This window comes from Onthophagus taurus, chromosome 8 (genome assembly GCF_036711975.1).
Source record: "Onthophagus taurus isolate NC chromosome 8, IU_Otau_3.0, whole genome shotgun sequence".
NCBI classification, from domain to species: domain Eukaryota; kingdom Metazoa; phylum Arthropoda; class Insecta; order Coleoptera; family Scarabaeidae; genus Onthophagus; species Onthophagus taurus.
In genome coordinates, this window is record NC_091973.1 from 2,168,916 (window position 1) to 2,196,872 (window position 27,957).

A 27,957-nucleotide genomic window follows, 5' to 3' on the forward strand; every position below is an offset into this window, starting at 1 on the left:
GCTTTTATTAAGAGTTAAAACACTTGATTAATAAAGTTTAACAATGATGTAATAAATCATTTTTTTATGGAACCACAACAAGTAATGAACGGTAAATATGAGGAGAACGTTCCGTAATGATCAACTCAATGTCAACCTCGAAATTGGTATATTGAACATTTTCTTCTTTTAAGACATCCTTCAACTTAATCTTCCCGATTAAAAAGCGATTGTAGTTGGTGATGATAGTTTCGAAGTTAAAAAGTTTTGTTCCGTTGTAATTGGTTTCAATATCGTTTACCACTTCTTTTAACACCATGGTGTAAGTTACAACACCTAAAAAAATCAAAATTAAAAAATTTAAAAAAAAATTAATTATTTTAACTTACTCATTGGAATATTACACCAAGGATCAACTTCTTCATCCGGTGGGTAAAAATCGACTTCTTCTTGATAAACCGATACATTCAAAGCGGAATGTTCGGTTAATTTAATTAATTTGTTGGCGAGAAATTGAGGGCCAGATAGGCGATATTTAGTTTCCAAATAAACATGTTTACGAAGAATTCCATCCTATACATGATGAATTAATTATAAATAATAACATAAAAAAATACATACCGGTTGGTAAGCGTTACTCATCTTAAACACAAACTACAAGAGCTGTATTTCTTATAGAAGACTTCTTGTTGAATGATTTGGTTCATATAACAACACCGTTTAAATGCCCTCCACTTGTAAGGTGATACCTAAAATTAACGATAAATATTGCTTTGACTTCGAATTAATACATAACTAAGATTAGGTAAAGTTACGTTTATGATAACATTCAACAAGTTTTATCAGCTTCTATTTAACAAAATATTTGTATACGAATTGATTAACAAACAATTAATATTAAATCTTGAAATGATACCTTTCTTACGAAATTATTTCCAGAAATATTTTCCTTTCTCTATTTTTTGGGATTATTTCCTTTTTCCAAACCTGTAAAAAAAAAAGAAATTTATATAATTTTTTTATTAATTAAAAATTCACGATTTTTTAAAAAATTATTTTATCGAGAAAAATAAATTATTTTATTCCCAAGTGAGGTTTTGTTCTAGTAAAAGTATACATATGATAAAGAATTAAATAATGAAAATATAAATATCATAATAAATATTTTTTTTTAAATAGAGTAAAATTATTAACGTTATGAATTTTGAATTGAATTTATCTCAAAAACGAATAATGATTTAGAAGTGCGGTTTTATTAATCTTAAAGCACATATCTTCTTTTATAAACCCCGAATATTTCATCAAGATATCTTAAGAATTCGATTTTTAACATTTTTTTTTAAAATAGAGAAAAATTATTAACGTTATGAATTTTTTGAATTAAATTTATCTCAAAAACGAATAATGATTTAGAAGTGCGGTTTTGTTCATTTAATAGCACATATATTCTTTTATAAATCCCGAATATTTCATCAAGATATCTTAAGAGTTCGATTTTTAACGTTTTTTTTTTAAATAGAGAAAAATTATTAACGTTATGAATTTTGAATTAAATTTATCTCAAAAACGAATAATGATTTAGAAGTGCGGTTTTGTTTGTTTAAAAGCACATATCTTCTTTTATAAATCCCGAATGTTTCAGCAAGATATCTTAAGAATTCGACTTTTAACATTTTTTTTTAAATAGAGAAAAATTATTAACGTTATGAATTTTGAATTGAATTTATCTCAAAAACGAATAATGATTTAGAAGTGCGGTTTTATTAATCTTAAAGCACATATCTTCTTTTATAAACCCCGAACATTTCATCAAGATATCTTAAGAATTCGATTTTTAACGTTTTTTTTTAAATAGAGAAAAATTATTAACGTTATGAATTTTGAATTAAATTTATCTCAAAAACGAATAATGATTTAGAAGTGCGGTTTTGTTTGTTTAAAAGCACATATCTTCTTTTATAAATCCCGAATGTTTCAGCAAGATATCTTAAGAATTCGACTTTTAACATTTTTTTTTAAAATAGAGAAAAATTATTAACGTTATGAATTTTGAATTGAATTTATCTCAAAAACGAATAATGATTTAGAAGTCATTTTTTGTTCATATAAAAGCACATATTTTCTTTTATAAACCTCGAACATTTCATCAAGATATCTTAAGAATTCGATTTTTAACATTTTTTTTTAAATAGAGAAAAATTATTAACGTAATGAATTTTGAATTAAATTTATCTCAAAAACGAATAATGATTTAGATGTGCGATTTTGTTTATTTAAAAGCACAAATCTTCTTTTATAAACCCCGAATGTTTCATCAAGATATCTTAAAAACTCGATTTTTAAAATTTTTTTTTAAATAGAGAAAAATTATTAACGTTTTGAATTGAATTTATCTCAAAAACGAATAAAGATTTAGACGTGAGGTTTTATTCATCTAAAAGTACATATCTTCCTCTATAAATCGCAAATATTTTATTCACATATCTCAAGAATTCAATTTTTTACGATTTATTAAAAACAACCAATTTTTTAGTGGCACATCAAATTGAGATATTTAATCAAATCTATATATATATATGTATATTTTAGATGTTAGGGTTGGTAACAGGAAACTGTCCAGTGGATTTAACAAACATTACATCATTGTAGTAAAGCTGAAGGACGGTGTAAAGTGATGGGTAACCGGGAAACGTGGAACAATGTAAGGGCTAAAATGGTTTGGGGGAGAGACAGAGACTGGGTCGCATTCAAATTTGATGAAAGCCGCTGCTGTGCATTTGACGCGAAGCGAAGCGACGCCAATTCATCAGGTGTTAAGTTCAAACATAGATATTTAATTGCGGCCATTTCCGGTCCCGCTGCGTGATGAGCGGGCATTATCCGAACACAATGGCACTTGTCGAACGTGCGAAAGAACGGGCCACATGGCGTATTAATCTAATGGTGGGGGTGCAATCCCCTTCGCCCGCCGCCCCGTATAGAAATTAATTAAAAGATCTAATTGTTGTTCTACATGCTCTTCCGATCAATCATGTCGTTACGATTTGTTTCAATTAGTAACCAAATAAAATGGAAACTGGGAAAATTGAAATTGGAAAATAATAAAATGAAAGTTGAATCGATCTTTGGGTGTAAGATGGGGAATGGCAAAAGCTTTTCGGTCTCAATAAAGTAGATTACCGGAGGGGGCGCGTAGCGATAAATTTTCGAATCGGGTGAAAGTTTAAAAAGTCGAAATGACACCCATTAACGTTTAAACTATCATAAATCCCGGATCCGTGGGACCGGGACGCGGGGCTTTTACTATAAGTGCGCACGTTTTATTCGGGCTCCTTTTTATTCAAAGCTCCCCGACGGCTTTAAAACCGCCCCCAAAAACGTAGGGTGGAAAACGACCCCGACGGGATCGGCCGCACGTAATTATCAGTTACCATCCGACTGTAAACGCGCGGACGCTTTTTAGTTCGCTTTTCTTTAAACATATTTATGTCAAAGCTTTTCAATTTCTCGACGTCGCTTCCTATTCCGTCATCATCGGCCCAGTGCACCCAATTTCACGTCTTGAGGGACGCCCCTTTACTCCCCAATTACTTACACCCTAACTGTCACGATTGTTCGATATACTTTTTACTTGTCGACCGTCAAACTTAGACACAAAGAGGGTTATCTACAGTCAATTCAAAAATTTTAATAAAAATTATTACAGTACTCAAACGGGTGCTGTAATAAGACTCCTTACACCATCCGATGCTGTAATGAGATTTTAATAACATTTTACCACTCGTTTTTAAACTTGAATAACCAGTAACAGGTGTGCTATTGGTTTGTTGTTTTAAGAGGAAATGTAGATGAAGTGGTTGGTGGAATTGAAAGCAGTGGTCCCATAAATATTTTTACCGTCGGGGTTTGACCGCGAAACGGATGGTCGGAAGTGGACGAGATGGAAGGTGTGGGTTAAGGGGGAGACCGAACGATTGAATTTCTGTGGGGCAAACGAATTCGATTACGGGGACGAATTAGTTTATAGAGACGGTACAAAACACATGTACTTCGACAGGCTAATGGAGTTCGATGTCGGTGGAATATTAATCGTAGAATTGCGAAGGGGTCCGCTACCTCCGAGATTCAGGAAGGAAGGAGATCCCCGCGGGCGCGATTTAACAGGGCGGCAAGTCAATACTCGGACAAACTGATTTATTATTGCTCTGTGACGAGGAACAAGGATTGGGCGTTCACGGAGGACACCGCACGCCATCTTGACTGACGTTTCATTTAACTCCTGCACCGCTTGTCACTCAAAACGGTCCTGAGGAGTCAGCCATGTGTGATGCTGTTAAATTACCTCCGGAGATTAAGGGTATCGATTAGAAAACTAGCCCTTTTCCCTTCTGGTCCGGGCCCTAATGATTAATTGAATTCTCGTGTAGCGAACGCGACCGAGTCCTTCGATTTGATTAATTCAAGACCTGATCCGATTCCGACGCCATTCCGATTGCCGCGTTCATATTCGTCCAATTCGCGTGATTGAACGATACACTTTCCCGCGACCCTATTGCCACATTAATCAACCAATCTGTCACGTTTTTCCACAACCCCTTCCCCCTTACTATCCTTTGGTAATCATTAACTTCCGGATTTCAGAACAAAAGCACGAATTTTGAGATTTCTGTTGAATTAGATTTTTTGTGAAGGAGCTCAGAGGGACCAAGTTATGGTCGATTTTGCATTGAGGAGACCCTTAGGGAATTTGTAGCTGTTGGGGTGGCGTGGAAGAGCCCTTTATTTGCACATATTGATATTACATGACGGAATTACGGGCGCCCGCTCCATTTATGGGGCTGTTAACGGGGGGATCTCGTCCCGTTTCGGGCGTTCGGGCGTCGCGATTTAACAGTTTCCATTCAGATTCGTCGCGATAAGACGAGCTCACCTCGTGGCGGGCGTCGTTAAGTCAAAAGTGGCATAAAACTATCCGATTTTATGAGCAAATTAAAAAGTTTCATTTAAATACGTTTCAAATATTTTACGGCGCGATAGTAAAGCTCGGCCGTAAACTCCGCAGGGCCGCACGCTAAGCAACTTGACACAATTCGAAGTTCAATCACCATAAAACCGCTCGCGCACGGTCCCACGTCATAATGGCTTAATATATACATTGTGTCTCCGCGAAGATTCCGCTTTGGGCGCACTTTTTATTACCCTACTCATATTTGCAACTCAAATCGCGGCTGCATAAAACCCTTTTATGTACTATTCCACTACTATCTCATCCCCTCGGCTCCATATCCTATTATAAATCTACTCAAGATTAACTTCCACTACAATGTCTTTTACTATTTCAACAACCACCATTACATCTCTCGTATATATCTAATTTTTGATTAATATTATGTTTTTTTAATGTGTGTTAATCTTAGTTTAACGCAAAAATGCCTCGCGAAGGTTAATCAAGGTTGCTGGCGGCCGAGACGCTACATTTTATTAGCTAGTTCCGGATGAATGTGATATTAATTATTGAGCCGTGGTCTAAAGCAAAAATGAAAATGAAGGATTCTTTTCTGAAAGTTAGCCTTGGTCGTTTCAGGCCGAGCCGCTACATCGTATTAATTAGCTCCGGGTTGATATGATATCAGTTGAACCTCGGCTAACCTTAAACAGAGGATTTTTTATTTCACCTAATTAAGCCGAGGTCGCTTGTGGGCGAGGCGCTACATTGTATTGACCAGTTTTGGGTTGGTATGATATTAATTAGATTAATTGGTCGAAGTGACTATTAACTAGTTTCGCATTGAAATAGTATTAATTGTATAATTTTTGGATTTTTTAATAACATACAAATAGTTTTTGGGGAATACCATAAAATCGCTCGTAATGATTTAATGGTACACTTTTTATTATCCATATTTGCAATTCAAATCGTAGCTGCATAAAACCTTTTTATGTACGATTCCACAATCAATCATTAATCAAGGTTACTTGCGGCCGAGGCGCTACATTTTCCTAGCTAGTTCCGGGTGGATGTGATATTAATTATTAAAGCGTCTAAATTTGTTAGGGAAAATGCACGATTTCTTTTCTGAAATTTAGCCTTGGTCGTTTGAGGCCTACATTGTATTGACCAGTTTTGGGTTGATGTGATATTAATTAGTGCCTCAGCCTCGGGCGACCTTAGATTAATTAGCCGAAGTGACTATATTGACTAATTTCGCGTTGAAATAGTATTAATTGTATAATTTTTAGATTTTTTAATAACAGACAAATTGCTTTTTTGGAAATATGTACCATAAAACCGCGCGCGCTTACTCCCATCTCGTAATGGTTTAATAGTACATTGTTTGCAACTCAAATCGCAGCTACATAAAACCCTTTTATGTACTATTCCAGTACTATCTCATCCCCTCGGCTTCATATCCTATTATAAATCTACTTAAGATTAACTCCCACTACAATGTCTTTTATTATCTCATCAACCACGTATATACCCTTATTTAATAATATTTGCATCTTTATAACGTTGTAGTTTTTTTTAATTAATATGTTTACTTAATAAAGACACTTAAATAAGATACATCTTAATTTGCACTGAAGCCAAAATACTTGACGTCCAAGTATTGTGAACAAGATCATTAGGGAAGGAACGTGATGGGATGGATGACTTGCACATTATCTCTTTAGGAGGGCTCTCTCTCCCTCCATATTTGGGGCCATTGCAAAAATCTGCCTCGACGCTATCCAAATTTGATACAGTATTATTCAATTTCCCGGCGAAATGAAGTGTATTGATTGATGGCCGGGGCGAGTAATTTCCAGGGCGAGTTTTTCGAACGGTTCCCCGGATCGACAATGCGCAAACAATTAGCGGGCTTTCCTGGGGCGCGTTTCGCGAGACAATGGTCGCTTCATAATTAGCATCAGGAATGTCGTTATTGGGGGGCGCACACGTCGCAATGGGGATCCCAAATTGAATTTGCCTAACAAATAGACGTTGAACGGACGCGAAAGGTGATAATTTGGAGTACGTGTATCTATAGTATCAAAAAAATTAGTTAGAGATAAAGATGGTGCCGTTTTTATCTGGTAAGAATGCGATGCGGAAAATGAAGTAAACAAAGAGGGTTGATCGCAAAAAACGTGAACCGAAAAAAGTAATTAATCTACCGAGGTCCCCATTATTCCCTGCTTCTAGTTAATTGATTTTACACGTCGCTTGCTCGACAATCATTTTCCGGGCTTGCACCGCGAATGATTGATTGAACAATTTCGTTTTGAGCTTTGTGGTAACATCAAAGCAGAATAAAAAAAAAGATTTATTAGATTAAAAAAAATAATTCGAATTTCTATTCTCTAAATATCATCCTTAATAGTGAGGTCGAAAGATTAATAAGTGAAGGCTTTCAAGGTTTAATGGGGAAGTATTTTCTTAATTAGGGGCGCTTTTATTGAAAGCTCCTGGGCGTTTAAGGGCGTCGTAAAGCGGAGGGTACATAATAGATGAAGGTGGTTGTTTTCTTTTTCGGAGCATTGAAGAATTTGTTTATACTAATAATTGGATAAGTGCGATAGGGATGTATGGAAATGAAGAGGGGGGCCTGCGAAAACAGCATTATGCGACACTAGACGTCGCTTAACGAATTAATTCGCCAAAATGTTGTTTCGGTCGCAAGAGATCAAAGCAACGACCCCCAAGAGGTAACGATAACAATTTTAAATGTAATTTTCACCCGGTTCGTTTTCTTTTCCGAATCGTCAAATCGAATAAATCACCTATCGATATCTAAAAGTCGCAGCCTGCCGATAATAAACATCCCAATGAAATGAAAAAAATATCCCAAAACCATACACTATTAATCAAAAACTTTTACGCCGGTCAACGCCACACAAATCACGGCGCCCCATAAAGATATCAACCCCGCGCATTACAGCTTTATTTACTTACTCCCGATATTTACTCCCGCAAAGATATATCTTTCGACGGCGCTAAAAACGTAAGCATATTTTCAAATGCACCAGATAAACATCCGTTCTTCATTCCAACGTCAAAAAAAAATAGATTCTCTCGCAAATGGTATATAGTGGGTGTGCCCACAATTTTAAAACGTCACTCAGACGTCATGTTAAAATAAAAATCTCTGTGTATAACGAAAACACTCCCTTTCATTATTTATTTTATAAAAATTACACCATAATATTAAACAGTATATTAACAACGTGACATTGAATATATTAAGGGTTATAAATTAGGTCGGAATCGTGATATCGTGAAATCGCACGTGTTAATTTCATTAGTGATGCTCAAAAATTCCAATTGACGTCGCGTTTAATGGAATATTTAGGACGACCGCGGATTTTGTTTGCCACCCAACCCCCCACGGGGCACAATAATGGAACCTACCCCCGTGTTGATGTTGGTAATGTGGACCGGTTGTAATATTAATGCTACATTAGTATTCAGCCCTGTTTGTCAATTACTATTTGCACATCCATCCCTCCATCCCCGACACCCACCCGTTCACTCAACTAGAAAAATGTAACTACAAACCATCATCACACCTGACACAGGAATATATTTCATTTTAATTTAAATATTATATACTTTCTGCCAAAGTCGGCTTACTACTTTTTCCACAATATCTGTACTCTTAAGCCTCGTAGAGCAAAAACAAAAGAGAGCGATGTTATAGAAGATTAAATTTGGCACAACTTTCATCATTGCATATTTTCTGTACGAGTTATATTTTCCGATATCTATCGGTCGAAGTCAACATGTCATTCTGACAAAATCGTCTTACTACTTTTTTCAAAATATCTGTATTTTTAATCCTCGCAGAGCAAAAACAAAAGAGAGCGATATTATACAAAATTAAATTTGCCACAACTTTTATCCTTGCATATTTTCTGTACGAGTTATATTTTCCGATATCTATGGGACGAAGTCAACATCTCATTCTGCCAAAATCGTTTTACTACTTTTTTCAAAATATCTGTATTCTTAAGCCTCGTAGAGCAAAAACAAAAGAGAGCGATGTTATAGAAGATTAAATTTGGTACAACTTTTATCCTTGCATATTTTCTGTACGAGTTATGTTTTCCGATATCTATGGGACGAAGTCAACATCTCATTCTGCCAAAATCGTCTTACTATTTTTTCAAAATATCTGCATTCTTAAGCCTCGCAGAGCAAAAACAAAAGAGAGGGATATTATAGAAGATTAAATTTGCCACAACTTTTATTATTGCATATTTTCTGTGCGAGTTATATTTTCCGATATCTATGGGACGAAGTCAACATCTCTTTCTGCCAAAATCGGCTTACTATTTTTTCAAAATATCTGCGTTCTTAAGCCTCGCAGAGCAAAAACAAAAGAGAGCGATATTATAGAAGATTAAATTTGCCACAACTTTTATTATTGCATATTTTCTGTACGAGTTATATTTTCCGATATCTATGGGACGAAGTCAACATCTCATTCTGCCAAAATCGGCTTACTACTTTTTTCAAAATATCTGTATTCTTAAGCCTCCCAGAACAAAAACAAAAGAGACCGATGTTATACAAAATTAAATTTGCCACAACTTTCATCCTTGCATATTTTTTGTATGAGTTATATTTTCCGATATCTATGGGACGAGCTCAACATCTCATTCTGCCAAAATCGTCTTACTATTTTTTCAAAATATCTGCATTCTTAAGCCTCGCAGAGCAAAAACAAAAGAGAGGGATATTATAGAAGATTAAATTTGGCACAACTTTTATTATTGCATATTTTCTGTACGAGTTATATTTTCCGATATCTATGGGACGAAGTCAACATCTCATTCTGCCAAAATCGGCTTACTACTTTTTTCAAAATATCTGTATTCTTAAGCCTCCTAGAACAAAAACAAAAGAGACCGATGTTATACAAAATTAAATTTGCCATAACTTTTATCATTGCATATTTTTTGTGCGAGTTATATTTTCGGATATCTATGGAACGAAGTCAACATCTCATTCTCCCAAAATCGTCTTACTATTTTTTCAAAATATCTGCATTCTTAAGCCTCGCAGAGCAAAAACAAAAGAGAGGGATATTATAGAAGATTAAATTTGGCACAACTTTTATTATTGCATATTTTCTGTACGAGTTATATTTTCCGATATCTATGGGACGAAGTCAACATCTCATTCTGCCAAAATCGGCATACTACTTTTTTCAAAATATTTGTATTCTTAAGCCTTCCAGAACAAAAACAAAAGAGACCGATGTTATACAAAATTAAATTTGCCACAACTTTTATCCTTGCATATTTTCTGTACGAGTTATATTTTCCGATATCTATGGGACGAAGTCAACATCTTATTCTGCCAAAATCGGCTTACTACTTTTTTCAAAATATTTGTATTCTTAAGCCTTCCAGAGCAAAAACAAAAGAAAGCGATGTTATAGAAGATTAAATTTACCACAACTTTTATCATTGCATATTTTCTGTACGAGTTATATTTTCCGATATCTATGGGATGAAGTCAACATCTCATTCTGCCAAAATCGTCTTACTACTTTTTTCAAAATATCTGTATTTTTAATCCTCGCAGAGCAAAGACAAAAGAGAGCGATATTATAGAAGATTAAATTTGGCACAACTTTTATCATTGCATATTTTTTGTACTAGTTATATTTTCCGATATCTATGGGACGAAGTCAACATCTCATTCTGCCAAAATCGGCTTACTACTTTTTTCAAAATATCTGTATTCTTAAGCCTCCCAGAACAAAAACAAAAGAGACCGATGTTATACAAAATTAAATTTGCCACAACTTTCATCCTTGCATATTTTTTGTATGAGTTATATTTTCCGATATCTATGGAACGAAGTCAACATCTCATTCTCCCAAAATCGTCTTACTATTTTTTCAAAATATCTGCATTCTTAAGCCTCGCAGAGCAAAAACAAAAGAGAGGGATATTATAGAAGATTAAATTTGGCACAACTTTTATTATTGCATATTTTCTGTACGAGTTATATTTTCCGATATCTATGGGACGAAGTCAACATCTCATTCTGCCAAAATCGGCATACTACTTTTTTCAAAATATTTGTATTCTTAAGCCTTCCAGAACAAAAACAAAAGAGACCGATGTTATACAAAATTAAATTTGCCACAACTTTTATCCTTGCATATTTTCTGTACGAGTTATATTTTCCGATATCTATGGGACGAAGTCAACATCTTATTCTGCCAAAATCGGCTTACTACTTTTTTCAAAATATTTGTATTCTTAAGCCTTCCAGAGCAAAAACAAAAGAAAGCGATGTTATAGAAGATTAAATTTACCACAACTTTTATCATTGCATATTTTCTGTACGAGTTATATTTTCCGATATCTATGGGATGAAGTCAACATCTCATTCTGCCAAAATCGTCTTACTACTTTTTTCAAAATATCTGTATTTTTAATCCTCGCAGAGCAAAGACAAAAGAGAGCGATATTATAGAAGATTAAATTTGGCACAACTTTTATCATTGCATATTTTTTGTACTAGTTATATTTTCCGATATCTATGGGACGAAGTCAACATCTCATTCTGCCAAAATCGGCTTACTAATTTTTCCACAATATCTCTATTCGTAAGCCTCGCAGAGCAAAAACAAAAGAGAGCGATGTTATAGAAAATTAAATTTGCCACAACTTTTATCCTTGCATATTTTCTGTACAAGTTATATTTTCCGATATCTATGGGACGAAGTCAAGATCTCATTCTGCCAAAATCGTTTTACTACTTTTTTCAAAATATCTGCATTCTTAAGCCTCGTAGAGCAAAAACAAAAGAGAGCGATGTTATAGAAGATTAAATTTGGCACAACTTTTATCCTTGCATATTTTCTGTACGAGTTATATTTTCTGATATCTATGGGACGAAGTCAACATCTCATTCTGCCAAAATCGTTTTACTACTTTTTTCAAAATATCTGTATTCTTAAGCCTCGTAGAGCAAAAACAAAAGAGAGCGATGTTATAAAAGATTAAATTTGCCACAACTTTTATCATTGCATATTTTCTGTACGAGTTATATTTTTGGATATCTATGGGACGAAGTCAACATCTCATTCTGCCAAAATCGTTTTACTACTTTTTTCAAAATATTTGTATTTTTAATCCTCGCAGAGCAAAAACAAAAGAGAGCGATGTTATAGAAGATTAAATTTGGCACAACTTTTATCATTGCATATTTTCTGTACGAGTTATATTTTCTGATATCTATGGGACGAAGTCAAGATCTCGTTCTGCCAAAATTATTACTTTTTCTACAATATTCTTAAGCCTCGCAGAGATCAAGCGAGGTCACTTGTTGCCGAGTGCTACATTGCCTTCGGCAACAACATTTGGCAACAACATTCGACAACTACATTCGGGTTGATATATTAATTGTTAAGCCTGGGTTAAAAACGAGAATATTAGGCGAAATGAAATTAAAGATTAACTGAGGCCACTTACTAGCGAGGCGCTACACTGTATTGATGCCAATAAGCGACCTTGACTACCCTATTAATATATAAAATAACATTATTTAAAGTTACAATAAGTTTAGTTATAAAAAGATAAATTATTTTGATTGTATTAATTTAACTGTTTAATAAAATATTTAAATGTGTTTAAAAAAAAAATAATAAAAAAAAAGGTGACAGTATATGTGAGGGACATCCGGTATGGAATTTTGTAGCGTTGAAACGGGCGTTGAAAATCCATTTAGGTTGAAATGGTCGTCGCGTATTTAATTATAGGTATTTCGGAGGCAGGCGTGAAACGAGGTTTACGCGTTTGGTTTTATGGACGGACGCGGAAAACAATGCGCGCCGAAATATCTCATCAGTATAATTGCCGGGTCGAAAAAAAAGAGCGTAAAAAAAGTGGGGATAAAAATTGTTCCACGTATGCGATGATGGGGAGGTAGGATTGAGAGGATTGCTGGGGGGAAATTTGGTCGTAGGTGACGTACTGCGGGACTTTTCCGGGGATGATTGGCATGTATTTGGGCGGCTATTTGATTAGGGTTCGCCTAATGATACGTGCAATTTCCTCATATGCGCCGGACAATGTCACGTGAGTCGAGATTACTGTATTCACGGGTTCCACCCCAACAAATAACTTTTGATGAGCGGTGATACGTTTCCATTCCGGTCATCGGCCATGCAAATTGTCTATCCTCTCTTTCGAGGAAGGGTTGCTTTTACCTCCACCTCCGTTTCCCACTTTCAACTTCGGTGCCATCCAACAAACCAACCCCCTCCTGCGTGAATTAACATATGAATTGCTGCCAAGGAGTCGATGTAAACTTCTTAATGGCTGGCGTAACTTTAACGAACACTAAACGCCCAGCCGAGTCGTTTACAAGTTTGTTTATGGAGATGCCTGATTTATTACTCTTGCAAACCGAGTGCGAACCCTGTTTAATACAAAAGGAAATACTATGCCCTCGAAATTTTCGTTCATTCAAATTTGCCTCGGCAATGATGGATTGGGCTGTCGGTCAATTTTTTTTTTGGCGCGTCCCCAATTTTGCGGCCAGCTATAGATACTACCGGTTAATCTTTTTCGATAGAATTTATTCGGTTATCCATCATCTTCCTTTAACTGGGGATTACAAACTTGCCCTCGAAACGTTTGCAGACTTTATGGTTTAATTCCTTTTCAAAATTAAACCATCAAAGAACTTTCTGGTTATTTAAACATAAATGTTTTTTGGATTATTTGAATATTTTGTGAATCGAAGGTGTAATTTGTATAATGTGGGTTGCTTGCATGAAATGTAACCACATGTTCGTTCGATAGCACAATCATGCGAACCCATAATTAGACCTTCAAATTGAATTATAATATCCTTCCGGTTGCAAAGCAACAAGTTGGAGAAGGGCGTTCCCACTCTGAGGCCATCGAAAAAGCTTCGATTGAGCAAATAAATTTTGAAGTAATTAAGTTTAGGTCGCGGTGATGGTTGTATAATGATCGGTAATTGCAGGATGCGTATTTGCGCCGCAAATAAGCCATTTCAAATGTTTGATGTTTCGACAGGAATTGGTAAATTTAATAAAACGGTTTCGGGCTTAATGGCTGATATCAGAAAATCGACATCTAATGAAGGTAATTGTCCCGATCAGAAATTGTGAGAATTGAAACAAATGGCGATGGACGTTGATGATTTGTAATTTTAGTTTTTTTTTTGTTTTGGGGGTGGTATACAGATTTTCCGAGTGTCCGTTTCAACGTCGAATTTCCCAAGGGATTGTATCCAAAACGTGGGGGGAGGAACAAATTTATCAAACCCCATTCCATTGATCGTTCCGTTTAGAACCGATTCATCTTTTTCAATGGCGTTGCAGGTGCAGTTTATTCATTATTCGATTTTATCGGCCAACCCTGCTATTTATCCCCTGTTTCGTCATGTTAATGATAAATTCCACGGTCAACCCGCATACGCGACGCTATCTGACGTTTTTCATTATTTAGTTTTCCGCCTGACTAATGGCTATTAATAATTCCCCAAAAACTATTTGCCCAAAACAATCAATCAATCACATTCGACCCTCCCACAAAACATCATTACATATAAAAATATTACGTCCAACTTATTTTTCTTTGGCTTTTTTTTATAAAACAAATGATTTATTGAATAAAATACGAAAAAAAAAGAGTTGATATAAAAAATATGTATAAAAAAGATAATATTTCGATAAAAGTCGAAAATATCAAATTCTACAATATCTATATTCCAAAGCTTCGCAAAGCAAAAACAAAAGAGAGCGATATTATAGAAGATTAAATTTGCCACAACTTTTATCATTGCATATTTTCTGCACGAGTTATATTTTCCGATATCTATGGGATAAAGTCAACATCTCACTCTGCCAAAATCGTCTTACTACTTTTTGCAAAATATCTGCACTATTAAGCCTCGTAGAGCAAAAACAAAAGAGAGTGATGTTATAGAAGATTAAATTTGCCACAACTTTTATCATTGCATATTTTCTGTACGAGTTATATTTTCTGATATCTATGGGATGTTGTCAGTAAACATTTTGCCAAAATCGGCTTACTACTTTTTCCACAATATCTGCATTCTTAAGCCTCGTAGAGCAAAAACAAAAGAGAGTGATGTTATAGAAGATTAAATTTGCCACAACTTTTATCATTGCATATTTTCTGCACGAGTTATATTTTCCGATATCTATGGGATGAAGTCAACATCTCATTCTGCCAAAATCGTCCTACTACTTTTTTCAAAATATCTATCTTCTTAAGCTTCCCAGAGCAAAAACAAAAGAGAGCGATATTATAGAAGATTAAATTTGCCACAACTTTTATTAGCGCATATTTTCTGTACAAGTTATATTTTCCGATATCTATGGGACGAAGTCAACATCTCATTCTGCCAAAATCGGCTTACTACTTTTTTCAAAATATCTGTATTCTTAAGCCTCGCAGAGCAAAAACAAAAGAGAGTGTTGTTAGAGAAGATTAAATTTGCCACAACTTTTATCATTGCATATTTTCTGTACGAGTTATATTTTCCGATATCTATGGGATGAAGTCAACATCTCACTCTGCCAAAATCGTCTTACTACTTTTTGCAAAATATCTGCACTCTTAAGCTTCGTAGAGCAAAAACAAAAGAGAGTGATGTTATAGAAGATTAAATTTGCCACAACTTTTATCATTGCATATTTTCTGTACGAGTTATATTTTCTGATATCTATGGGATGTTGTCAGTAAACATTTTGCCAAAATCGACTTACTACTTTTTCCACAATATCTGCATTCTTAAGCCTCGTATAGCAAAAACAAAAGAGAGTGATGTTATAGAAGATGAAATTTGCCACAACTTTTATCATTGCATATTTTCTGCACGAGTTATATTTTCCGATATCTATGGGATGAAGTCAACATCTCATTCTGCCAAAATCGGCTTATTACTTTTTGCAAAATATCTGTATTCTTAAGCCTCGCAGAGCAAAAACAAAAGAGAGTGATGTTATAGAAGATTAAATTTGCCACAACTTTTATCATTGCATATTTTCTGCACGAGTTATATTTTCCGATATCTATGGGATGAAGTCAACATCTCATTCTGCCAAAATCGGCTTATTACTTTTTGCAAAATATCTGTACTCTTAAGCCTCGTAGAGCAAAAACAAAAGAGAGTGATGTTATAGAAGATTAAATTTGCCCCAACTTTTATCATTGCATATTTTCTGCACGAGTTATATTTTCCGATATCTATGGGATGAAGTCAACATCTCATTCTGCCAAAATCGGCTTATTACTTTTTGCAAAATATCTGTATTCTTAAGCCTCGCAGAGCAAAAACAAAAGAGAGTGATATTATAGAAGATCAAATTTGCCACAACTTTTATCATTGCATATTTTCTGTACGAGTTATATTTTCCGATATCTATGGGACGAAGTCAACATCTCATTCTGCCAAAATCGTCCTACTACTTTTTTCAAAATATCTATATTCTTAAGCTTCCCAGAGCAAAAACAAAAGAGCGATATTATAGAAGATTAAATTTGCCACAACTTTTATTAGCGCATATTTTCTGTACAAGTTATATTTTCTGATATTTAGGGGATGTTGTCAGTAAACATTTTGCCCAAATCGTCTTACTACTTTTTGCAAAATATCTGTATTCTTAAGCCTCCCAGAGCAAAAACAAAAGAGAGTGATATTATAGAAGATCAAATTTGCCACAACTTTTATCATTGCATATTTTCTGTACGAGTTATATTTTCCGATATCTATGGGACGAAGTCAACATCTCATTCTGCCAAAATCGTCTTACTACTTTTTCCACAATATCTATATTCTTAAGCTTCCCAGAATAAAAACAAAAGAGAGCGATCTTATAGAAGATTAAATTTGCCACAACTTTTATCATTGCATATTTTGTGTATGAGTTATATTTTCCGATATCTATGGGACGAAGTCAACATCTCATTCTGCCAAAATCGTCTTACTACTTTTTTCAAAATATCTGCATTTTTAAGCCTCGCAGAACAAAAACAAAAGAGAGCGATCTTATAGAAAATTAAATTTACCACAAGTTTTATCATTGCATATTTTCTATACGAGTTATATTTTCCGATATCTACAGGACGAAGTCAACATCTCATTCTGCCAAAATCGGCTTGTTACTTTTTTCAAAATATCTGCATTTTTAAGCCTCGCAGAACAAAAACAAAAGAGAGCGATATTATAGAAGATTTAATTTGCCACAACTTTTATCATTGCATATTTTCTGTACGAGTTATATTTTCCGATATCTATGGGACGAAGTCAACATCTCATTCTGCCAAAATCGTCTTACTACTTTTTCCACAATATCTATATTCTTAAGCTTCCCAGAGCAAGAACAAAAGAGAGCGATCTTATAGAAAATTGAATTTGCCACAACTTTTATCATTGCATATTTTCTATACGAGTTATATTTTCCGATATCTATGGGACGAAGTCAACATCTCATTCTGCCAAAATCTGCTTACTACTTTTTCCACAATATCTATACTCATAAGCTTCCCGGAACAAAAACAAAAGAGAGCGATATTATAGACGATTAAATTTGCTACAACTTTTATCATTGCATATTTTCTGTACGAGTTATATTTTCCGATATCTATGGGTCGAAGTCAACCCATTCTGCTAATGTCTGATATAAAATCGAATGTTAAAATGCCAGAAAAATTTAGTAATGGCTGATTAATAACTTATTCATTTTTGACATCGTGCAAAATTTCTTATCGACTGCGATTAAAACAATCGTGTTAAACGTGCAGAGTTAAGCAACAGATAACCCTAAATACTTGACATAGTGAATAAAGATCTTAATTAAGATACATCAAATAATTGGGTACCAAGTAGGAAAGAGTAAATTGCACCCGGTGACCTGCGCCGTAAACTACTATTCTTATTATACTTCACAAGTCAGTAAATAACGGAGCTTAATTTTTTCGTCGTCTGCTCACATGTTTTCAAAACGATAAAACGTACGGACCGCGTGTTAGCTTATTTTTTAGCATACTCCCTATGTTTATAATTCCTTCAGTGCTTGTTAAGCGCACAAAGAGAGCTTTGTTATGGTTTCAGAGAAAATAACGTTCTGGCATTATATATTTTATATATATATAAATTTGTAAATTACACATCATTGTTATTCATAAAATAAGACCACTTTCGATTTCGTGGTCGTTAATAGAATGCGAGGTTTGCCTTCCAACGACATGGTGGAAGGAGTGGAGGTAGAAAACTTTCACTAAATAAATTTTACAGTCGGACTCTGACTTATCCAAAACCATTGACCAGTTTCACTCCGACACAGACCCGAATTCCTTCCCGGTCAAAATGAAGACCACGAAATTAATCCTATTCACTTTCGTCCTTATCAATATATTTTTGTTACAATTGGTGCCATCAGGAAATGCTCAACAATCTTCAATACAGTTACCGGTCGAACTTGTGGGATTTCCCGTCATTATCCTTGCAGTACGATTATCAAATTTTGTCAAGAAACTCGCCTATTCTTTAAATCCGAGTAAGTTTAAAGTCAAATAAGATAAAAAATCCGGGTTAAGACCTTGCTATTTTACGTTCTATTTACTTTCGCTTTTTATAGTTTTGGATTAATCAATTTGTAATGGACCAAAACTAAACAATTTTTTCTAATAATTTAAATAATTATTATTTTAGGTACTTACATCTCTAGAAGTAAAAGAGGAATATCTAACGATGATATGATTGATATGTTAGAAGCAGAAAAACGTTTAGTATCTGAATTAGGTGAAAATGTTTGCATATACACTCGAGTTTGTCTTCTTCACGCAGATAAAGCAAAAAAATCGATTGGGAAAAAGAATTATTCAGTAAATTGGGATGAAGTATTTAGGTATATACATTTTTTATTTCTAGAACTTTTCAATTTCTAAGATTAAAGTTGGAGTCCCCGAAGGGCGATTTATTGTTGCGATTTTAATTCCGAAATTGCTAATAAATTTGAGACGTCGCCGGCGTCGCGAACGTCGATAATTTCACTACACTTTCACGATGTTGTTAATTCGCATGCATCATCATTCACAGGTGGTGAAAGTAATATTGTTTTTCAATTTTACAGCCATTACAAAACCACCAGCGACAAAAACAAGGAGTTCTATCTGCTCAGCATATTTTTGGGGGATTTTATTGCCTCGCCGAAATTTTGTAATTTATTAGCGAAAAGAGGAAGAGCTTGTAATGATTAAAACATGATTTAGTTAATTTTTAATTTTGCTCAAAGAATTTTTTATTTAATATTACGTTTTGTAAATAAAGTAGTTTTGTTGTTAGAATTTGTTTTTTTTTAACAATTTATTAAAAAAAAATTATAAATAAAGGGGAGGTTAATAATTAATTAGAGAGTATATCGATGGTTTTTAGTGATGCATCATCCTTTCGAAAAGGGAATGGGTAATCACCCTCGCAAAATGCATATAACGAACGCTTTCGCCCTGGACACAAATGGGCAATTAATTTTGCAGTTTTGATATTTCACCATTAGTTATGATTACCGTTAAACAATTTCAAGCGCGAACGACGAGGATTACGGCAATAGCGGCTAATTGGGATATAATTGAACCTGGTATATTGGAAATGATGCTTTAACCATGAAATATGTCATTGTTTTTGATGTTTTAATCAATTCTTAGAAAATTAATTATTTATTTAAAATAATTTCAATATATATACACAGTCGATTACTTTTTTAACTGATTTTTTAACAGACTAGATTCGTCTTTAAAAAATTAAAACTTTTAAAGCTTCGTATTCACAAAAATTGTTCACAAAAAAATTGATTTCATCTCATTCGGACTTTTTTCATCATTTGTAACACTTGCAAACCGGGAAACGGGCATGATGGATAAAAATTGTGGCACCCATTTCCGTCGACTCCGGCGATCAATTGGCCCATGTGAGCCGCAAAATGGTATTTGGATGTTAATTCCGCTGTCGCAGTGATCGATGTGTCCCTGAAATCAACAAAAAGGTGCGAAAAATTTTAATAAAACGAATTACGTAAGTTGTTACGGAAGAGAAAGTTAAAACGAAGAAGTCTTGTTATGGAGAGCGTTGTGTACCGTAACAACTTTCGTTTTCTTCATCATTCCGTGACTTAACTGTTATACAAAATTAGAACTATTACCTGATCAACGACAGCAAAGATCTCTCAGATTCCGTTAATTTTTCCTTTTGCGGCGTTGCATTTAATTCGCATATCAATTTTGGAAGGCACGCATTTTTAATTGTTGATAAAATTTGTAATTTTGATGTTGAAGGACCTTAAAGAAAATTATTAAAAAAAATTTAATCAAACAAATAATTTTACCTAATTTTTGCAAAGTATCCTCTTCAATATCAGCATCTAAATCAATTTCTGGTTTAGCATCGCCATAACCAGGGTTAGACGGTCTAGGTCCGTGGTTAGACGAGCCTTCAATCACCTCCTGGTTGAAAATTTTGTCGATAAGTCCGCTGTAGTCGCCTAAAGCGATCAGGACCACGCACAACACTATGATCACCCTCAAAATTGTTTTTCCCGTGAACGCCATTGCCGCGTATCTGTATCAGAGTACGCCAAAGACATCTTTGAGGCAAACTCAAAGGCTCTCGTTTATCCTTGCGGCTTTGTCCCCGCTCCCATCTGAACCAAGTGAAAGTGACTAAAAAACCAACTACGTAACGTAGTATTCTTGTTACGTAGTCTTACAATCGGATCAACCTTGAGAAACTATTTTATATTTTTTCTCATCTTTGAAAACTTCTACAACATACGTTTTAATCTAGAAATCATTCAGTAATAAGGATTACGCAATAAGGACCTTCAAGTTGTTTTCCTGTATATTTTTCCCAAATTAAACACAAACAATAAGTAATTTGAATCTCTATTGAAATGGAACCAGTTATTCATTATATAGCACTGATAAAATAACAGTATATCTAATGGCTCAATTAATAAACATTATATAAACTGAATTATATCAAAAATTGTTTCGAATAAAAGTTGTTACAAATTCAATTTTAAATAAATAATCTTAATAAAAAAATTTGATATCTCTTCTAGTTAAAGCTGTGTACTGGTATAATTTTAATCGTATAAACCGGGCTTAATTAAAAAAGTCGATTATATTAAAAATTTCTTCGAATAAAAGTTGTTACAAATTCAATTTTAAATAAATAATCTTAATAAAAAAATTTGATATCTCTTCTAGTTAAAGCTGTGTACTGGTATAATTTAATCGTATAAATTAAAAACTTAAAAGTTAAGTTAAAAGTTACTTCGTGAGGCATTTTGTGCTATACTAAAACATTAAGAAAGCATTAATTTTTTCTTTAATCGTTAAGTAATAAATATAAAATTAAAATTTGTTATTATTTGGCGACTTTTGCAAAAATTAAATGTGTAACAACCTTCGATAGCTCAGTTGGTAGAGCGGTGGACTGTAGAAGTTATAAGAATTATTGATATCCATAGGTCGCTGGTTCAAATCCGGCTCGAAGGAACTTTTTAGTCATCGTTTTATTCCAAATTTGTTATTTTTATTTATAAAAGACGTTTTATACCATCTTTAGAATTAATAATAAATTTCATAGGCAATTTAGTTTGGGTAAAGGAATTTAAATCAATATTAACAATTATGGACGAGATCGGGTTCCGGTTGGTATAAAAAAGGTTGTTATCCTCAATGGTTTTGGTGGCTGCAACAAAGCGCAACCTGCGTGGGTCCTTGTGACCTGCGGAAAGGTCGACCTTGGAGCTCCCAGACTGCTTGTCGCCGCCCGAACGGCCCGGAGGCCGAAATTCGATACTTTTCACTCGGGCCATAAAGGGAGTGCTCCTTCAGATGCCTTTTTTTTCATTTAAAAAGAACATGCCATTTATCAAGGGTTTTAGGTAGCTTTAGTATCTGTTTAGGTCATCAATGTTGTTTAAATCCTTGTTAACTTATTTTCAAAACATACAAAAAAACCACCCAAAAGTTGATTATTTATTAAAGAATTCGTTTAAGTTTAGATTTTGTACTAAAAACATAATAAAGTTGTACTTCGTATAACTCAACGCGCCCATTGTTCGTGTACATTCGATTAAATTTGTGGCGAGAACAGCCGCAGAACGTAGTAAAGAGAAAAACGGTACAGTTAGGCCATTATTCCTTGGATGGGGTAACAGTAAAAAGACCCGGCAAACAATGAACCGACGAAATGAATCCTGTAATCCGATGACATTCGGCGCCTTAACCACGGATTTTCGAACACGCGTAATCAATTGTCCGTCGAGATTACATCCAAAAAGCTGATAATAAATTTTACGGCGGATGATCGAAAATTGAACGAAAACAACGACACGCGACTTTCAAACGTTAACCCATTAACAAAATACAAGCACAAATTATTAAGAATTAAAAGACTTTTCGCCGAGGGCTGGGGTACACCTTCTCATTTAGCAGGGAGGGTGAAAAGATCAAAGGGTTTCTTTGTTATTCGTTGCTTATTATTTACGCTTTTGTTTCTTTTTTTAATTACTCTTGCCGAAAACCGCAACTGCACGTGTGGGAAGACGTTTATACTCTTATCTTTGCGGGTAAGCCGATAAGAATAGTTAAGGTCACAGTCTCCGCTATCACTGTTTACAGTTTGATTTTCAGTTACCGCTTTGGCGACTTTCACAAAAATTAAATTTTAAAAATCCTTGGTTGGTAGAGCGTTGGACTGTAGAAGATACAAGAATTATTGATATCCATAGGTCGCTGGTTCAAATCCGGCTCGAAGGAAACTCTTTTAGCAAAAATTCTTTGTTGAACTCTATTTTATGGTGTATCGCGACACCAGTGTTTACAATTTGATTTCGCGTTATCGCCTACTATTGTTCCAACATTTGATGACGTGCCGGCCAACTCTCGGTCGATTTCGCATGAAAATCGATATCTACCCGGAAATAAGCGACTTTAATGCACATCAACAAGTTAACGAGCCGCATACAATTCCCATACACCCACATCGTTAAACAATGTGTTTCTCAGATTTTACAACTTCACATAAATCAAACTATTTTTCCTTATTATGTTAGAACAAAGAAAAAAAATTTTATAATTATATTATAAAAGTCGATTATATCAGAAATTGTTTCGAACAAAAGTTGTTACAAATTCAATTTTAAATAAATAATCTTAATAAAAAAAATTGATATCTCTTCTAGTTAAAGCTGTGTACAGGTATAATTTTAATCGTATAAATCGGGCTTAATTAAAAAAGTCGATTATATTAAAAAATTTTTCAAACAAAAGTTGTTACAAATTCAATTTTAAACAAATAATTGTAATAAAAAAAATTGATATCTCTTCTAATTAATGCTGTGTACTGGTATAATTTTAATCGTATAAATTGGACTTGATTAAAAAAGTCGATTATATCAAAAATTGTTTCGAGCAAAAGTTACTCCAAATTCAATTTTAAATAAATAATCCTAATAAAAAAAATTGATATCTCTTCTAGTTAAAGCTGTGTACTGGTATAATTTTACTCATAAATTGGGGTTGATTAAAAAAGTCGATTATATTAAAAATTGTTTCGGACAAAAGTTGTTCTAAATTCAATTTTAAATAAATAATCCTAATAAAAAAAATTGATATCTCTTCTAGTTAAAGCTGTGTACTGGTATAATTTTACTCATAAATTGGGGTTGATTAAAAAAGTCGATTATATTAAAAATTGTTTCGGACAAAAGTTGTTCTAAATTCAATTTTAAATAAATAATCTTAACAAAAAAAATTGATATCTCTTCTAGTTAAAGCTGTGTACTGGTATAATTTTAATCGTATAAATCGGGCTTAATTAAAAAAGTCGATTATATTAAAAATTGTTTCGAACAAAAGTTGTCAGAAATTCAATTTTAAACAAATAATCTTAATAAAAAAGTTTGATATCTCTCTTAGTTAAGGTATACCCGCTAGTATAAGATAATATAATTTATGTATTATTATACATATACTTTAAAAATAAAGTTTAAATCTGATATTTACGTTGTTCTATAAAAAAAAATTGTAAGTTAATTAACTTTGTCACTAATTGCGCTGAATTAAGATGAAGTTGAAAAACGATGTGAACCATGATGCGAATTTTTCGAAATGTAAATTGTTGAAAGCGTATATAGAGTAATTAGGTAAATGAACTCGCGCGATAAAAATCGATGAATCACGTAGCCAACGCCGGTTGCGGTGAAATAAGTAAACGCCGCCGGTGGCGGCGATTATTCAAATCGTTTCGGTTCGCGAACCATTGTTGTCGGCGGCCCTTTTTCTCCTCTTTGTTGGCGGCGTATCTAAAACGAAATCGCAGGGCCAGGAAAGCGAGTTTTTTTACAAGAAAAAAAATTAACAAAACCGTCGACGCGCCTTAAACCGCGGCCAATTAGTGAGATCTCTTAAAATGCAATTACTCGAATTCCAAGGATGTAAAATAAAATAAGTTGGGAGAGGAAAAAAGAAACGGAGGATGAAGTAGAAAAATAGGGGGACAAAATAAAAAAGATTAAAAGATGAGTAACTTTGGGTGTCGAGACACGCGTGCCTCCCCCAGGACACGTGTCAACGCCAGACATTTATTATTGTGGAGGGATTTGCCGTTTCGATGAAACAATCATCTGGTGTTTACTTTCGGTATTGCGTTTTTTTGGGCTCCTTTCTAGTGGAAAGCCAAAATAAATCAAAGTCGGAAACCATTAACAAGAAATAAAAAAGAACCTATTCCAGTTATTTAATCGACGCAAATAGTTTTCGAGTGTTTCTAATTATATCGAATATTTGCATATCCATCATCGGCAGAGAACCGAAAGGGTTATCACTCGCACCAAGAATAATTGAATGATTGAAGCGCGCATTTTGTATCAGTCACCCACACACTATTTACTAATTGCGGACTATTAATTACCGTTATTGTGTCCCGCTATTCAGCATCACTTTGCTATACCCCTTTTGTTACCACCCTGTATGTAAATATTTAACTTCCATTTAGGTTTTCAGATTGTCACAAAATAGTATTCACTCAAATATGTAAACAAGGTGCAAACCGATTTTGATGCATGAATTGTTACACTTACCATACATTATTAATATTGGAAAAATTAAAAAGTCGATTATATCAAAAAGTGTTTCGAACAAAAGTTGTTACAAATTCAATTTTAAACAAATAATCCTAATAAAAAAATTTGATATCTCTTTCAGTTAAAGCTGTGTACTGGTATAATTTTAATCGTATAAATCGGGCTTAATTAAAAAAGTCGATTGTATTAAAAATTGTTTCGAACAAAAGTTGTTACAAATTCAATTTTAAATAAATAACCTTAATAAAAAAATTTGATATCTTTTCTAGTTAAAGCTGTGTACTGGTATAATTTTACTCGTGTATATTGGGGTTGATTAAAAAAGTCGATTATATTAAAAATTTCTTCGAATAAAAGTTGTTACAAATTCAATTTTAAACAAATAATCGTAATAAAAAAAATTGATATCTCTTTCAGTTAAAGCTGTGTACTGGTATAATTTTAATCGTATAAACTAGCCTTGATTAAAAAAGTCGATTATATTAAAAAGTTTTTCAAATAAAAGTTGTTATAAATACAATTTTAAATAAATAATGTTAATACAAAATAATTGTATCTTTTATTTTATATTATATATATAAATTAAGTTAATAAATTTAGCAAAATAAATCCGATATAAATAGAAGCCGCAATGATTTTTAACAAAATCCACCATATTGCGATAAGGTGTCATAAATCGAAGCTTTGTCGGAACACTTTCGGAACATATGATGATAAATCCGAGTTAGTCCGGAAAATCTTGTTTATACGATCAAGGTACAAATGATCAAGGTAAAAAAAATCCTCACGTAGACCGCATGAACAAAAAAAATTGTTTGTATAAATATGTTTTTAAAAACATTAGATATGAAATGCGTTTAAATAAAGAGAGTTAAAGGTGAATCATCAGTCAGCAGTTGACTAGTAGCGAGTGGCGTAAAATTAATGGTAATTATAAGTGGAATGAACTGCCAAAACGGAGGGCGGCCGCCCCCTGACATCTATTACGACGTCTGGGACGCCGATTGTCAGACGCAAATAGAACGCAAAAAGGCTCCCGTCACTTCCAGGGATACTGTTGCTAATCTTTTTGTCGTTCGTGGAACGGCTCCGACGGACTTAAACAGAAGTTAAAAGTCTTCGCCGGCACCGCCAGTCACCTATGAATGATTAAAATTAAAACCTCATCGATTCAGCACCCCTCATACATTTTTAATCATTTCTAAGAATACTTTTAAACTTTTCCAAACTTTTTCTAATTCTCATTTTTGTTTGCTGAATTTTAAGTTAATTATATTCAACGTCATTGAAACAACCACTCGAAGTGAAAGTCATCGCGTCATCAATAATCCGCGTTTGGAAAAAGTGAAAATATCGTGGGCAAAATATCTCCTACGCATTTTTTCGCGAATAACTTACTTATAGTGTTTGCCAAATTTACATTCAGTCCAACGGTAAGCATCAAATAGAAATGTTCTTATTTTTAGCGTTTGTGATAAATGTTTTTTATTCTGGAAATTGTATAATTTCTGGGAAAATAAAAAATGATCCTATTAATTTAATTTGGTAAGTTCTTATTAATTTTTTTTTTTTTGTTTTGATATATAAAATTTTTTATTAGGGATTTAACGAGTTATGCCGTTAAAAGTAGGCAATTAGAAAATAATTATGTTCCAATGATTCCTTTGGGGAACCCTCAAAACATTCTAGAAGCTATGTTTTCGATAGCACAAAATGATGATCACCTTTGTGTGCCAAAACTTTTGTGCGAAATCACATCTGGAACATTATCTTATGGGAGACAAAGTTTTTTGCCTCAATTTAACATGGAATCGATTCTCGAAGCTTTATCAAGTTTTGAAACAATCTCGCCCATCATTTTATTTGGTAGGGCAGCTTTGCTCGGATATAATTCAAAGGGAGACTCATATAGTTGTGCGCAAGCTTATCCGAAATGCCCAAGGGATCCAGATCTGTTATTAAATTATTTAAATAATCATAACGGAGGATTTTTTCGATTTTTTAATGGATTGCCACAGCAACATCAAAATGATATAGTTGGATTTAATGGGTACCATTACGGGTTCTTCCCCCAAAAAGGGAAACATGTGGGGAGAAATTTAATTTTTCCAAACAATGAAATAACCGAGAATTCTTTGGATATACAAAAACCTCTACCGAATCATATCCCGAGCAGAACGATATTTCCAATAAGAACAGGAACCGGCAGCCTTGTCATTGACGATTATGAGAACGATCGAAATAGTGGTTTTGTAAAGTTTGTATAACGCGGCAAATAAAAGGTGTTGGGGACGCATATCGAATTAATTTCGCCACGGGATTTGGGAAATCGGGAGACGGTTGGTAATCCGTACGGAATTGAAACCGGTGTCAATCCGAGGGCGGCGACATTATCTCGACTTTGGACCCTCCGAAAAACGCCGCGTTACGCAGTGACGGATTACGTTGGGGCTTAATGTCAACATCATGATTCAAATTACAGCATGGGTTAACCCGACTGCGCTCGAGGGACGCCTCAATACCTATTAATCATTCTACTAGTCGTTATCCGAAACTATCATTTTGTATCAGGTAAAAATATTAATAATCAATAAAATTCTTAAAACGATTGTGTTGTATTAGAAATTTCCACTAGTGGAGATAGAAAAAAAAACTTACGTTTTGTAGAATCTAATAAGATGACTTCACCTCGTCGTTGTTGTTGATGATTAACAATTAATTGTAACACACCCTTTGAGTGACTTTACCACATTGCATTAACAGCAATAAAATAACCTCGTCATGTGGTGTGCAATAAAATGCGCAGTAACTGTCATCA

At 33.9% G+C, this 27,957-nt stretch overlaps 4 protein-coding genes and 1 non-coding gene across 5 annotated transcripts; 3 read left to right on the forward strand and 2 right to left on the reverse strand.

The window, feature by feature from the left end:
- LOC111425631 (uncharacterized) lies at positions 1-27,946 on the reverse strand. The gene is made up of 5 exons (XM_023059777.2): positions 27,798-27,946; positions 896-966; positions 601-728; positions 369-552; positions 1-315 (listed from the first exon to the last, which is right to left on the reverse strand). Exons 3-5 carry the CDS (start codon positions 619-621, stop codon positions 65-67), a joined length of 456 nt encoding a protein of 151 aa, XP_022915545.1. The 5' UTR covers positions 622-728; positions 896-966; positions 27,798-27,946; the 3' UTR covers positions 1-64.
- On the forward strand, positions 18,297-19,335 carry LOC111425629 (uncharacterized). Its single transcript, XM_023059776.2, has 3 exons — positions 18,297-18,545; positions 18,701-18,896; positions 19,122-19,335. The coding sequence occupies exons 1-3, from the start codon at positions 18,356-18,358 to the stop codon at positions 19,246-19,248; spliced, it is 513 nt and encodes a 170-aa protein (XP_022915544.1). The 5' UTR covers positions 18,297-18,355; the 3' UTR covers positions 19,249-19,335.
- Positions 19,686-20,823, reverse strand: LOC111425628 (geko). Its single transcript, XM_023059775.2, has 3 exons — positions 20,370-20,823; positions 20,187-20,322; positions 19,686-20,013 (listed from the first exon to the last, which is right to left on the reverse strand). Exons 1-3 carry the CDS (start codon positions 20,590-20,592, stop codon positions 19,842-19,844), a joined length of 531 nt encoding a protein of 176 aa, XP_022915543.1. The 5' UTR covers positions 20,593-20,823; the 3' UTR covers positions 19,686-19,841.
- TRNAY-GUA (transfer RNA tyrosine (anticodon GUA)) lies at positions 21,451-21,543 on the forward strand. Its single transcript has 2 exons — positions 21,451-21,487; positions 21,508-21,543. It is a non-coding gene; the product is annotated as a tRNA-Tyr (tRNA).
- LOC111425541 (uncharacterized) lies at positions 26,568-27,745 on the forward strand. Its single transcript, XM_023059638.2, has 2 exons — positions 26,568-26,684; positions 26,740-27,745. The coding sequence occupies exons 1-2, from the start codon at positions 26,590-26,592 to the stop codon at positions 27,404-27,406; spliced, it is 762 nt and encodes a 253-aa protein (XP_022915406.2). The 5' UTR covers positions 26,568-26,589; the 3' UTR covers positions 27,407-27,745.
- Positions 27,947-27,957: the final 11 nt, after the last annotated feature.

What these genes read in the sequence shown, in the direction of transcription:
- LOC111425631 (XM_023059777.2), bottom strand. Translation starts at nt 621, where the DNA reads ATGAGTAACGCTTACCAACCG. An exon ending in TGAGTAACGCTTACCAACCG is followed by an intron (nt 553 to 600) that starts GTATGTATTTTT and finishes CATCATGTATAG; the next exon opens with GATGGAATTCTTCGTAAACA. An exon ending in TTGGTGTAATATTCCAATGA is followed by an intron (nt 316 to 368) that starts GTAAGTTAAAAT and finishes TGATTTTTTTAG; the next exon opens with GTGTTGTAACTTACACCATG.
- LOC111425629 (XM_023059776.2), top strand. Translation starts at nt 18,356, where the DNA reads ATGAAGACCACGAAATTAATCCTATTCACTTTCGTCCTTATCAATATA. An exon ending in CGCCTATTCTTTAAATCCGA is followed by an intron (nt 18,546 to 18,700) that starts GTAAGTTTAAAG and finishes TTATTATTTTAG; the next exon opens with GTACTTACATCTCTAGAAGT. An exon ending in AATTGGGATGAAGTATTTAG is followed by an intron (nt 18,897 to 19,121) that starts GTATATACATTT and finishes TCAATTTTACAG; the next exon opens with CCATTACAAAACCACCAGCG.
- LOC111425628 (XM_023059775.2), bottom strand. Translation starts at nt 20,592, where the DNA reads ATGGCGTTCACGGGAAAAACAATTTTGAGGGTGATCATAGTGTTGTGC. An exon ending in GGATACTTTGCAAAAATTAG is followed by an intron (nt 20,323 to 20,369) that starts GTAAAATTATTT and finishes ATTTTCTTTAAG; the next exon opens with GTCCTTCAACATCAAAATTA. An exon ending in TCTTTGCTGTCGTTGATCAG is followed by an intron (nt 20,014 to 20,186) that starts GTAATAGTTCTA and finishes TGTTGATTTCAG; the next exon opens with GGACACATCGATCACTGCGA.
- LOC111425541 (XM_023059638.2), top strand. Translation starts at nt 26,590, where the DNA reads ATGTTCTTATTTTTAGCGTTTGTGATAAATGTTTTTTATTCTGGAAAT. An exon ending in GATCCTATTAATTTAATTTG is followed by an intron (nt 26,685 to 26,739) that starts GTAAGTTCTTAT and finishes ATTTTTTATTAG; the next exon opens with GGATTTAACGAGTTATGCCG.